At 42.1% G+C, this 13943-nt stretch overlaps 1 protein-coding gene across 5 annotated transcripts in view; it reads right to left on the bottom strand.

Moving 5' to 3' along the window:
- Positions 1 to 231: 231 nt before the first annotated feature.
- The window catches only part of peli3 (pellino E3 ubiquitin protein ligase family member 3), a 59894-nt gene continuing 46182 nt past the window's right edge, over positions 232 to 13943 (bottom strand). For all 5 annotated transcript variants that reach the window (XM_060933631.1, XM_060933622.1, XM_060933650.1 and 2 more), the window contains 3 exons: positions 8748 to 8975; positions 1285 to 1473; positions 232 to 914 (listed from right to left, as the gene is read on the bottom strand). In XM_060933631.1, coding sequence (XP_060789614.1) covers positions 336 to 914; positions 1285 to 1473; positions 8748 to 8975 — 996 coding nt within the window. In that variant the 3' untranslated portion in view covers positions 232 to 335. The remainder of the gene's footprint in view (positions 915 to 1284; positions 1474 to 8747; positions 8976 to 13943) is intronic.

The following is a 13943-nucleotide window of genomic DNA, read 5'->3' as shown; positions in this document are numbered from 1 at the left end:
TAATACTTTTAACAGTCAAACACAAATTACTCATTGATCCCAAGGTCTGTTTTGATGACTTTGTATATTTGAGATCCTGGCCTCAATCCACACAAATTTAATGATCAGCATGGTTTCAGGCACAACAACCAACCTACCCTAAAATGATGCTCATAAATCATATAAAGTACTTTGCTTGTCCACACCAATCTTACAAAAAGTAAACAATCATTTCCTTTTTATTCCATCACCTTTATTTACATATCTCAACATTTTCAACACAATCTCTTGGTGCAGTAACATTACTCCTCAAGTCAAGTCCTTTAGTTCTTTTCTTTACATGCAGTCCTGCTGTCTCAGTCAACGGGGCCTTGGAAGATGAGCTTGATGTGGCCGTGCTGGCCAGTGAGCCATGTGCCACAGAATGGGCATGCTGCATGGAAGGCGTGTGTTCCGTGTGGCAGTGGGATCTGGCTCCAGCCTTGTGCGGTTTTCTCTGAGCACACGTGGCCACAGGGACAGAAAGCATGTGTGGGGGGTCCTGCGTCCAGATACAGGCCACCTTCGCAGCCCAACCACAGGGGCACGTAGGGACCCACCTTCCTGCACATAGGGCACTCGCGCTCGGCTGCACCTACTGCCTTATCCTTCTCCCTGCGGAAGCCCCAGTTGTGGTAGCCGTGCACATGACCGCAGTTCATGTAGACCCATGGCTGCTTCTTGTCAACGGTGGCACGTTGTGCCAGGCTGGGAAAAGCCAGTGTGTTGAAACCCACTGGACACTGAGGACGTGCAGCATTCAGCTCCTGACGCAGTGACTCGAGCTGCTTGAGCGTAGGCGTGCGCCGTAGGCCACTCGGGCTCCGCCACAGCAGTGTTGCGCCACACAGGTCAATCAGAGAGCCATCCTGCAGTGTGTTTGACTCATTCTCGACCTGCGAGAGTGGAAAGCCCACACAATGTTGAGTATTTGAACAGATCCATGGCTCAATATTGCTTGAATATCCAGATAAGTACTCCCTTTCAGACAACGATCTCTTACTTCTTCTGCATCTTTTTCCACTACCAAGCATGTATTAATTTTTGTTATATTTTGTATAACTTTATCAAGAAATCAGCTAGGATTTTTCTAAAACAGACTTGTTAACAGGATCATTTAGTTTTCAGTAGTTTATCAAAACAATGTAGCAATTATTTTCTCTTTTGACTGATTAGTCTTTTTTTTTTATTTTTTTAAATAAACAAGTCAAACTTATAGCAGATTTGAAGGATCATGCCACACTCTGCTGTCTCACCCCTACTCACCAGTTTGCCTCTCTGTTGAGCGGAGCGTGTTTCTCTCAGGGCGAAGACATTCCCGCACACTGATATCTCTCGCCACACCCCAGGAGTGGGCTCTGACACAAATTCCCCCGCAGGGTGCATTACCAACACCCCGTTGGTGGTCAGTCCATCCATCAAGCCATCTGAGGTCCGCCATTTAGCTGCCCGCTCCTAGCAAAAAGTCACAAACGCCACAGAGCAAAATTATAATGCCCATGAAGTAGGAGTTATGATTTTAAACATTCAATTTTAGTCAACAAGGTTAAAATCACAGTTTAGTCTATTACATACACACACACACACATGTACATCTCAAACAATTAGAATATCGTGAAAAAGTTCAATATTTTCCATCAGTTATTTAAGAAAGTGAAAATGTAATATATTCTAGACTCATTACATGGAACCAAATATCAAGCATTTTTCTATTTTAATTATTATGGCCTACAGCACAAAAAAACCCTCAATATGAGAATTTAATTTTGAGTTTGAGTAAAATAGTATAAATACTGTACATCTCTTGGTCTAGTTCAGTACATGCAACCATAATCATGTGGAAGACTGCTGACTTGGCAGTTGTCCAGAAGACAATCATCGACACCCTCCACAAGGAGGGAAAGCCACAGAAGGTCACTGCTGAAAAGGCTGGCTGGAAAAGGTGCACAAGCAACAGGGATGACTGCAGCCTTGAGAGGATTGTCAAGAAAAGTCGATTCAAGAACTTGGGAGAGCTTCACAAGGAGCGGACTGAGGCTGGTGTCAGTGCATCCAGAGCCACCACGCACAGACGTCTTCAGGAAAGGGGCTACAACTGTCGCATTCCTAATATCAAACCATTCCTGAACCAGAGACAACATCAGAAGCGTCTTACCTGGGCTAAGGAGAGAAAAAACTGGACTGTTGCTCAGTGGTCCAAAGTCCTCTTTTCAGATGAAAGTAAATTTTGCATTTCATTTGGAAATCAAGGTCCTAGAGTCTGGAGGAAGAGTGGAGAGGCACAGAATCCAAGGGGTTTGAAGTCCAGTATGAAGTTTCCACAGTTTGTGATGATTTGGGGTGCCATGTCATCTGCTGGTGTTGGTCCACTGTGTTTTATCAAGTCCAAAATCAATGCAGACATCTACAAGAAGATTTTAGAGCACTTCATGCTTCCATCTGCTGACAAGCTTTATGGAGATGCCGATTTCCTTTTCCAGCAGGACTTACCACCTGCCTACAGTGACAAAACTACTACCAAATGGTTTGCTGACCATGATATTACTGTGCTTGGTTGGTCCGCCAACTCGCCTGACCTGAACCCTGTAGAGAATCTGTTGAGTATTGTCAAGAGGAAGATGAGACACCCGACCCAAAAGTACAGACGAGCTGAGAGCCGCTATCTGGACTTCAATAACACCTCAGCAGTACCACAGGCTGATTGCCTCCATGCCATGTCGCATCGATGCAGTAATTCATGGTAAAGGAGCCCCAACCAACTACTGAGTGTATAAATGAACATACTTTTTCAGAAGTTGGACATTTCTGTATTGTAAATCCTTTTTTGATTGATCTTAGGGAATATTCTAATAATTTGAGATACTGGATTTCTGATTTTCTTGAACTATAAGTCATGATCATCAAAATAAAAAAAAAAGCTTGAAATGTTTCACTTTATGTGTAATAACTCTAGAATATATGAAAGTTTACCTTTTTGAATTAAATTACAAAAAAATTACTTTTTCACAATATTCTAATTGTTTAAGATGCACTCGTATATGTATGTGTGTGTTTGTGTGTCTTGTATCACGAGGCTTTTTATAATACAGTATATGTCCTCATGGACATACAGTATTTTTCTTATGTATTTATTTAATATATATTAAATACACAGTGGTGTAGTGGTTAGCACGGTCGCCTCACAGCAAGAAGGTTCTGGGTTCGAGGCCGGCAGGGGCCTTTCTGTGTGGAGCTTGCATGTTCTCCCCGTGTCTGCGTGGGTTTCCTCCGGGTGCTCCGGTTTCCCCCACAATCCAAAGACATGCAGTTAGGTTAACGTGGGGCGGCCTTGGGCTGAAGTGCCCTCAAGCAAGGTACCTGACTGCTCCCCGGGCGCTGCAGTGTGGCTGCCCACTGCTCTGGGTGTGTGTGCGTGTTCACTGCTTCAGACGGGTTAAATGCAGAGGATGAATTTCACTGTGCTTGAAGTGTGCATGTGACAAATAAAGGTTTCTTCTTCTTCTCAGGCCATTTCTCTCCTTATTACTTGCCACCTCCACAGAATGGCAGTGGGCAGAGGGAGTCTGTTGTATGCCAAGGACATTAGTGTGTGTCAGGACTCATGCTGTGGCAAATCTGAACATGAATCACTTACTGCTACAAAACCATCATGGTCCTTTTTTCAGCTGCCTTTCAGTTACATTTTTGTTTTGCAATAATGCCTTTTTCTTAATAAGTGGGGAATATTTTTTACTTCCACTACGGTGTTTCAGACTTGGAGGGTCTCCTGTATGAAGTGTGTTTATAGTTTAAATTCAAAATGCTATTATGAAAAAAAAGTTCTTTCACACTGATAAATATCTTTCTGAATAACTGAAATTTCTTTCAACAAAATAAATAAGTTCACATTTTACACTCATCATTCAATCATACACATGCTAATATAATGCTAGTGCTAGTAAGAGTTAAATCTCTTTGCAAAGCAGCACCCATTAAACCATCTGTTCAGCTGTGCTATAATAAATAAATGCCACTTCTGAAAATGCGTGTCTCAAAACGTGATTAACAAAACTGAACATATAAACTTTACTGTAGCAAAAGTTCTAGGCTTCCTCAAGCATCATTTCACAAAGTGCCCATAACTACTCATTGTGTTCTTCCAGTGGGAGATACGTAGAACCTTTATTTTAAAAATAAAGATGAGTGGATACATTTGAGTGGATAATATCTCCATCCTTGACTCTTGTATGCTGCATAAATGGGAATTTAAAAAAAATTATATGAGTTAAAATCGGGGCGGCACGGTGGTGTAGTGGTTAGCGCTGTCGCCTCACAGCAAGAAGGTCCGGGTTCGAGCCCCGTGGCCGGCGAGGGCCTTTCTGTGTGGAGTTTGCATGTTCTCCCCGTGTCCGTGTGGGTTTCCTCCAGGTGCTCCGGTTTCCCCCACAGTCCAAAGACATGCAGGTTAGGTTAACTGGTGACTCTAAATTGACCGTAGGTGTGAATGTGAGTGTGAATGGTTGTCTGTGTCTATGTGTCAGCCCTGTGATGACCTGGCGACTTGTCCAGGGTGTACCCCGCCTTTCGCCCGTAGTCAGCTGGGATAGGCTCCAGCTTGCCTGCGACCCTGTAGAACAGGATAAAGCGGCTAGAGATAATGAGAATGAATGAGTTAAAATCGACCGCAAAGTTGGCATTCGAGCTGTCCATATCAAATATTTTCCAAAAATATCAAATATTTGATATTATAGTTATTAGTGATAGAGTATTACTATTTTTGGGTATTATTATTATTATTATTATTATTGTATTACTTTATTATTTATTATATTTTGGGTATTTACTTAGTATGGTAATCATGGCTGTCTGTGATAAGTCTGTGGGACCACAATGGAAACAAGTGTTCACACTTTTTTGTGTAATCCTGGTTTTTATGCCATGTTCATACTGTATTTTGTATGTACTGCATTTTAACCAAATAAATCAAATCAAATTAAAAAAAAAGCCCCACTGAGCCAGCCAGCCCTGAGTGCGTGATGTTACAGCAGGAACCGGTTTTAAGACTGAGGCCTTTGACAGCTATAGACCAAAGTCATATAAATAAAAATTTATGGTGAAAGTAAGAAATACCGTTACCGACTTGCTCAACTAAGACTGATTTGACTTCATTAAAACAGGATAGGTGTTATAACTTATGCAACATAAAAGTACATGCATGTATTTTCACTGATAAAGCGTAAAAGGCTAATTAAATAATCAGATGAACTGAGACAATTACATTCTGAAGCAAATTAAATACACAATACAAGTTACAAGTATTAATCTAAATGCAGGTAAACAACGAGTGTTATTGTTGTTTTGTATCCAAATGAGAGTCAGAGCTTACTCATCTGTGTTCTCACTTCTTGAAGGTCGATCTTGCGGCCAATTGTTTTTAAACAATCTGACTTTCAGTTGTTTGTTCAGTTCTCCGTTCATTCGCTTCTTCCACATAATTGTTGCTGAGGCAAGCATATCCAGCAGAGAAATCAGACAGCTGGTCCACTCATTCTCCATTTTCTCCATACTGAGTACGCCGCCATTACTGCTCAGCTCAGGCAATTACTAAAACCCAGGACGGGACATCACCAGTTTTAGCAACAACCGTGGGGAGGTCACTGCCCAAGTGATAATATGTCACGTCCCATCCTGTTCCATTCCATCCCGGGTTTTAGCAACAACCCTCGGCTCACGCTCCAGGAGAACTGGTGCAACTGAACTTACTTTCCTTTTCTTGTAGTTTTCTTCTCCTTTAATGGTTGGTACTGCACTCTCTTTCAATACGGGCTTATAGCCAACGCTCCTCAACAGATCAGAGGTTTCGGACGAGTCTTCAGTAAAATGTGCAGAGCAGAGGACAGGCCACTTCGTAGGTACCCAATGTGCCCGTGAACTTCTTGCAAAACGCATCCAAATCTTTGCAGTTTGAACATTCTTGGGCCATGAACGCAACATACAGTGGGGCAAAAAAGTATTTAGTCAGCCACCAATTGTGCAAGTTCTCCCACTTAAAAAGATGAGTGAGGCCTGTAATTTTCATCATAGGTACACTTCAACTATGAGAGACAGAATGGGGGGAAAGAATCCAGGAAATCACAGTGTAGGATTCTTAATGAATTAATTGGTAAATTCCTCGGTAAAATAAGTATTTGGTCACCTACAAACAAGCAAGATTTCTGGCTCTCACAGACCTGTAACTTCTTCTTTAAGAGGCTTCTCTGTCCTCCACTCGTTACCTGTATTAATGGCACCTGTTTGAACTCGTTATCAGTATAAAAGACACGTGTCCACAACCTCAAACAGTCACACTCCAAACTCCACTATGGCCAAGACCAAAGAGCTGCCAAAGGACACCAGAAACAAAATTGTCGACCTGCACCAGGCTGGGAAGACTGAATCTGCAATAGGTAAGTAGCTTGGTGTGAAGAAATCAGCTGTGGGAGCAATTATTAGAAAATGGAAGACATGCAAGACCACTGATAATCTCCCTTGATCTGGGGCTCCACGCAAGATCTCACCCCGTGGGGTCAAAATGATCACAAGAACGGTGAGCAAAAATCCCAGAACCACACGGGGGGACCTAGTGAATGACCTGCAGAGAGCTGGGACCAAAGTAACAAAGGCTACCATCAGTAACACACTACGCTGCCAGGGACTCAAATCCTGCAGTGCCAGACGTGTCCCCCTGCTCAAGCCAGTACATGTCCAGGCCCGTCTGAAGTTTGCTAGAGAGCATTTGGATGATCCAGAAGAGGACTGGGAGAATGTCATATGGTCAGATGAAATCAAAATAGAACTTTTTGGTAAAAACTCAACTTGTCGTGTTTGGAGGAGAAAGAATGCTGAGTTGCATCCAAAGAACACCATACCTACTGTGAAGCATGGGGGTGGAAACATCATGCTTTGGGGCTGTTTTTCTGCAAAGGGACCAGGACGACTGATCCGTGTAAAGGAAAGAATGAATGAGGCCATGTATCGTAAGATTTTGAGTGAAAACCTCCTTCCATCAGCAAGGGCATTGAAGATGAAACGTGCCTGGGTCTTTCAGCATGACAGTGATCCCACACACACCGCCCGGGCAACGAAGGAGTGGCTTCGTAAGAAGCATTTCAAGGTCCTGGAGTGGCCTAGCCAGTCTCCAGATCTCAACCTCATAGAAAATCTTTGGAGGGAGTTGAAAGTCCGTGTTGCCCAGCGACAGCCCCAAAACATCACTGCTCTAGAGGAGATCTGCATGGAGGAATGGACCAAAATACCAGCAACAGTGTGTGAAAACCTTGTGAAGACTTACAGAAAACGTTTGACCTCTGTCATTGCCAACAAAGGGTATATAACAAAGTATTGAGATGAACTTTTGTTATTGACAAAATACTTATTTTCCACCATAATTCTCATCTCATTATCTCTAGCCGCTTTATCCTTCTACAGGGTCACAGGCAAGCTGGAGCCTATCCCAGCTGACTACGGGCGAAAGGCAGGGTACACCCTGGACAAGTCGCCAGGTCATCACAGGGCTGACACATAGACACAGACAACCATTCACACTCACATTCACACCTACGGTCAACTTAGAGTCACCAGTTAACCTAACCTGCATGTCTTTGGACTGTGGGGGAAACCGGAGCACCCGGAGGAAACCCACGCGGACACAGGGAGAACATGCAAACTCCACACAGAAAGGCCCTCGCCGGCCCCGGGGCTCGAACCCGGACCTTCTTGCTGTGAGGCGACAGCGCTAACCACTACACCACCGTGCCGCCCCTTTTCCACCATAATTTGCAAATAAATTCTTTAAAAATCAGACAATGTGATTTTCTGGATTTTTTTCTCATTTTGTCTCTCATAGTTGAAGTGTACCTATGATGAAAATTACAGGCCTCTCTCATCTTTTTAAGTGGGAGAACTTGCACAATTGGTGACTGACTAAATACTTTTTTGCCCCACTGTAAATCCACCTTCTGTCGTGTTGCTGCACCCGCCAGCAACACATCTACATGACATGGTGATAAATTAGCTCAAAATGGAAGCCTGAAGTTGCAGTCAGCTCTGTGTTTTAGTATAGCAGAAATGGCGATGAGACTGATAGCCTTCCTGCGGTGATGTCATAGATGTCAAGGTCATTCACTCAGACTGCTACCTATAAATCACTTTAATCATAAAAATTACTATATTAGATTTATTGTTAATGCTTAAAACTATTCCTATGCCATTGTTGAGGTCTCAAGGCATTTATAAACAAAAAGTGAGGCCATGGCTCTGCATATCTCCTTTCCAGTATCAGTCACTCAACCCTTCCACTCAACATTTATGACTGTATTATGGATTCGGTGAAAAGAATTCTCCTGTTTTTAATCAGGCCTCCTCATCAGCAGTTTCGGTTTACAATACAGTGCTAAAAATCTGAGCACATGCAAGTACCTAAAATCCTGCATTCCAAAAACGTTCTCAAAAGCTGCTCAACACTCTTGTAGAAAAAGGCTAACTGTTCACCTTTGATCCTGTTCAATCAGTAATTACAGAATGACACTTGGATTGTGTCATTTTCCAGTCTCCAACACTCATACAAATATTGCCTTATCTGACTGAGCAGCTTGGGAGCTGTTCAAAATTCAAACAGCTTACAGAAAGTGCAAGCTATCCCTATCAGTCATTTTAATGGCAGACAAATCCAGTTGTGGCAGCGATTTTTTTTTTTTGCTGCTATGACTCACCCCGAGGAAGATGTTTTTGGAGGAGTCGAAGCCAGCAGCATAGATGCGGGCTGTGTAGGGGGCACTCCGCTCACACATGATGCGGCAAGCATAGCGGGAGATGGTGCTCTGTGCTGACTGGCCCCCGTCTCCTCCTGCACCCCCCTGACTCTGACCTTGGCACTGCCCGCTGCTGCCTCCCATATCCGTCACCACAAAGTCGATCATGCTCTCTGTGGAACGGCCAATCTTGTACAAAAACAAAAAGACACGTGCATGAGATAATGGTTAAGGTGAAAACTAAGCTCTAGAGCTTTTTACAATGACTAAGTACAGTGCTTTGCTTGTTAAGTATTTACCCCCTGCTTGAACTTTTCCATATTTTATAGCATTACAACCTGAAATGGATTTAACTGGGTGGTAGCATCATATTGAACTTTACCCCACTCTAATTCTCTGCTTATCTGGCCTCTGACTTTTGGTAGACGGCCTCCTCTAGGCAGAGCTACAGTTGTGCCATATTCTTTAAATTTTTTAAATCATGCATTTAATGGAGCACCATGAGTTGAACTGATATGCAAGGCACTGTACATGATTCCTAATTTGTTTCAAATGATCATTCCTGTTTCTCTAAATTATGAGTTATTAACAAATAATATACAATCACCTTAAGGTGCAGAACAAAAAAGAAAAAAAAGTGATGGGCTTTTTCCGAGGTTGAGACAACAAGATGTGTCACTTACAGTTGTCAGAAGTTTACATACAGTGACATGAATGTCATCTTAGATATGAACGTCATGGCAATATTTGGGCTTTCAGTAATTTCTTTGAACTGTTCTTTATCTGTGGCAGAATGTACAGCATACATCTTTAATTAAAAAAAAACCTCTAGAATTTGGTGCACAAGTTTTAATTTTCTTTGGGTTTTCTGAAATCAACAACACAGGGTCAAAATTATACATACAGGGTAAAAAATATATATATATGTTCTGTGCTACACACTTCCTGGTTCCCGAGTTGCTTGCAACGAGTTTTTTTCCGCGAGTGTTGGCGTCAATTACTAATCTTTTAAAAAAAAATTTCTACAAATAATTTTCCAGTATCCTCTTCATTTTTTATTGTACTTTTGTTTTCCTTTCTGTACTTCCACTTTCGCTTTCCTTTTTCTGTTTTTTCTCTCTCTCTTTTTTCGGAAGAACGCCGAGACCGGAAGCTTTCTCTTTTTCTCTTCCTGCGTAAAGACCATAAACGGAGGCCATCCACATCGGATCTGCTTTAATATCAACAGATCTTCAATCAAGGTATGTGAATCCTTTCATCATGGCACACCTTCAGCCTGATCAGTGTGCTGAGTGCAGGATGTTTAGTCATTCTTCCTCCATCGCTAGCGATAGCTTTATTTGTGAAAAGTGCAGATTAGTTAGCTCTCTGATGGAGAAGATTATAGTGTTAGAAGTGCATATCCAGGCTTTAGAGAAGGTCAGTGAGAATGAGAACAGTGTAGTTTCTGTAGGGGAAAGTCTGGATGCCCTAGGTGGAGTTAGCAATCCCCCAACTCCGGCATTAGAGCCCTTACAGCGGGGCGAATGGGTGACGACTTGGTGGCATAAGCGTAGAGCCAAAGCTACCGCTGAGGCTCGCCCACGGGAGCACCACTCCTCTCCGCGTCACGTGTCGAACAGGTTTGCTCTCCTTAGTGATGCACCCACTGAGAAACCTGAAAGAACTCTGGTTATATGGGACTCTATCATATGGCACATGAAATTAGCTCAGCCTTTAGGGGCACCAGCAGCTTTAGTCAGGTGTATACTGGGAACCAGGGCGTCAGGCATAGCAGGTAATCTTAGGGTCCTAGGCAAGCACAGGTTCTCAAAGATAGTTATCCATGCAGGAGCTAATGATATGCCTTTGTCAGTCTGAGGTTACTAAGAGTAACTTTGTAGAGGTGTTTAAATTAGCGAAGGCGATGTTTGATGCTGTAGTATGCTCTGGCCCCATCCCAATGCGGCGTGGCGATGTAGCTTACAGCAGGTTATGGTCACTGAACTGCTGGTTGTCCAGGTGGTGCTCTGAAAACAGCGTGGGCTTTATAGATAATTGGGCTAATTTTGAGGGTACTGCTGGCCTGTTAGGGTGGGACGGTATCCATCCCACTTGGGAAGGTGGTGCTCTCATTTCTTGCAGCATAGGTCATAGTCTCAGAACAGGCCTAGTTAATTCCTGACAATCCAGAGCCAAGGCCAGGGAGGAGACGAACAGGCTAAACTGCCTGTCTGCTAGCTGCACAGAGTCGTCACTCAGGGTCCACTACATTGAGACTGTGTCTGTTCCCCGAGCTCAACAAAAAAGTAGAAATATTCAGAGAGTTTGTTCCAGTAACCTAATCAATATAAAATTAGATCATACTAACTGTACAGCCGCTGCCAGCGCCTTTGATCTAAAGGTGGGGCTATTAAATATTAGATCTTTTACATCTAAAGCGCTAATGGTTAATGAACTTATTACTGATCAGGACTTTAATGCACTTTGTTTATCTGAAACATGGATTAAGCCAAATGAATATATAGCATTAAATGAAGCTAGTCCTCCTGGGTACAGTTATATACACCAGCCTCGTCTAACTGGTAGAGGAGGAGGCGTTGCGGTTATTTATAATGATTATCTAGGTGTCACGCAAAAACCTGGTTATAAATTTAATACATTTGAAGTTCTTCATACTAATATAATGTATGTAGCCTCGAAAAATAGGTCTACCCAGTTAATTCCGTTACTTATTATTTAAAGGCCCCCAGGGCCATATTCTGAGTTTCTTTCTGAATTTGCAGATTTTATCTCAGATCTGGTTATTTCCTTAGACAAAGGTTTAGTTGTCGGAGATTTTAATATTCACTTCGATAACCCAGAAGGCCCTTTGAAAACAGCGTTTGTGTCCATTTTAGATTCAGTTGGGATTAATCAGAATGTCATAGGACCGACCCATAATGGTGGTCACACCCTCAATCTAATACTAACATTTGGGTTAAACGTAGAAAATACAGTCACACTTCAACAGTCTGAAGTTATCTCAGATCATTATCTCATCTTATTCAAAATATGTCTGAGTAATAATATATGCACCTCACCACGCTACTGTATTAAACGTACATTCACATCAACTACTGCACAGAGCTTTATAAATGATCTCCCAGAGTTATCAACTTTGATTGGGTCACTGTCAGCCCCTGCAGAACTTGATCAGGCAACTGAATGCTTAAAGTTAACGTTCCGCCATACTTTAGATAATGTAGCTCCTCTTAAATGGAAAATGGTCAGAGACAAAAAATTAGCACCCTGGTATAATGATGACACTCGCACTTTAAAACACTCGAAAATTGGAACATAAACGGCGTCAAACAAAATTGGTAGTGTTCAAATTAGCGTGGAAGGAGAGCTTCCTGAAGTATAGAAAAGCTCTTAGTGCTGCTAGATCAACATATCTCTCCTCCCTAATAGAAGATAACAAAAATAATCCTAGATTCCTATTTAATACTGTAGCAAAAGTAACCAGGAATAAGTCCACTATTGACACATGCACACCTGCAGTATGTAGTAGCAACGACTTCATGAATTTTTTTAATGACAAAATTGAGAATATCCGATAAAAAATTCCAACTACCAATTTAAGGTCAGACAATGTAAGTGACCCTGTAGTTAACAATATAACTGTATCAGATCAGCAATTAGAATGTTGTACTCCCCTTAGAGAAACTTAATTACTTTCATTAATCTCGGCATCAAAAGCCTCAACTTGTGTATTAAATCCCTTACCTACACGTCTATTCAAACAGATAATACCTGAAGTAATTGAACCGCTTCTAAAAATAATAAATTTTTCTCTTACGATTGGCTATGTACCCAAATCCTTTAAACTAGCAGTTATCAAACCCCTGATTAAAAAACCTGACCTTAATCCCTGTCAGCTGTCCAATTATCGGCCAATATCAAACCTCCCTTTTATCTCCAAGATCCTTGAAAAAGCTGTGGCACAGCAGTTATGCTCATATTTACATAGGAATAACATCCATGAAATGTATCAGTCAGGATTTAGACCTCATCATAGCACAGAGACAGCACTGGTTAAAGTAGTAAACGACCTACTGTTGGTGTCTGATCAGGGCTGTGTCTCGCTGCTTGTGCTGCTTGACCTTAGTGCAGCATTTGATACCACTGATCATTCCATTCTTCTGGATAGACTAGAAAATGTTGTGGGAGTTAAGGGAACGGCCCTCTCCTGGCCCAGCTCTTATTTAACTGATCACTATAAGTATGTTGACGTAAATGGTGATTTTTCTAGACATACTGAGGTAAAGTTTGGTGTTCCACAAGGTTCTGTCTTGGGTCCACTGCTTTTTTCTCTATATATGTTACCTCTGGGTGATATTATTCGTAAACATTGTATTAGTTTCCACTGTTATGCTGATGACACACAGTTGTATGTTTCTGCAAAACCAGATGAGAGACACCAGCTTAACAGAATTGAGGAATGTGTAAAGGACATTAGACGCTGGATACTTATTAACTTCCTTCTGCTTAACTCTGACAAGACTGAAGTACTTGTGCTAGGACCACATGCAGCTAGAAGTAAGTTTTCTGATTACACAGTAACTCTGGATGGCCTTTCTGTTTCTTCACGTGCAGCAGTAAAAGACCTTGGAGTGATTATTGACCCCAGTCTTTCATTCGAAACTCACATTGATAACATTACCCGGATAGCTTTCTTTCATCTCAGAAATATTGCTAAGATAAGAAATTTAATGTCACTACATGACGGGGAAAAACTAGTTCATGCTTTCGTTACCTCCAGGTTGGATTATTGTAATGCCTTACTGTCTGGATATTCCAATAAGTGCATAAACAAGCTCCAGTTAGTTCAAAATGCAGCAGCAAGAGTCCTTACTAGAACTAGAAAATATGACCACATCACCCCTGTCTTATCCATACTGCATTGGCTCCCAATCAAATTTTGTATTGATTATAAAATACTACTATTGACCTTTAAAGCACTGAACGGTCTCACCACAGTACCTGAGTGAACTTCTGCGCCTCTATGACCCGCCACGCCTACTTAGATCAAAAGGTGCAGGCTATCTGCTGGTACCTCGTATAGTGAAGGCTACATCAGGGGGCAGAGCCTTTTCTTACAAAGACCCACAGTTATGGAACAGCCTTCCAAGTAAT

This window comes from Neoarius graeffei, chromosome 1, assembly GCF_027579695.1.
Source record: "Neoarius graeffei isolate fNeoGra1 chromosome 1, fNeoGra1.pri, whole genome shotgun sequence".
NCBI lineage: Eukaryota > Metazoa > Chordata > Actinopteri > Siluriformes > Ariidae > Neoarius > Neoarius graeffei.
Note: the sequence above shows the minus strand (reverse complement) of the source record. Positions and strands in the feature narration are given on the sequence as shown.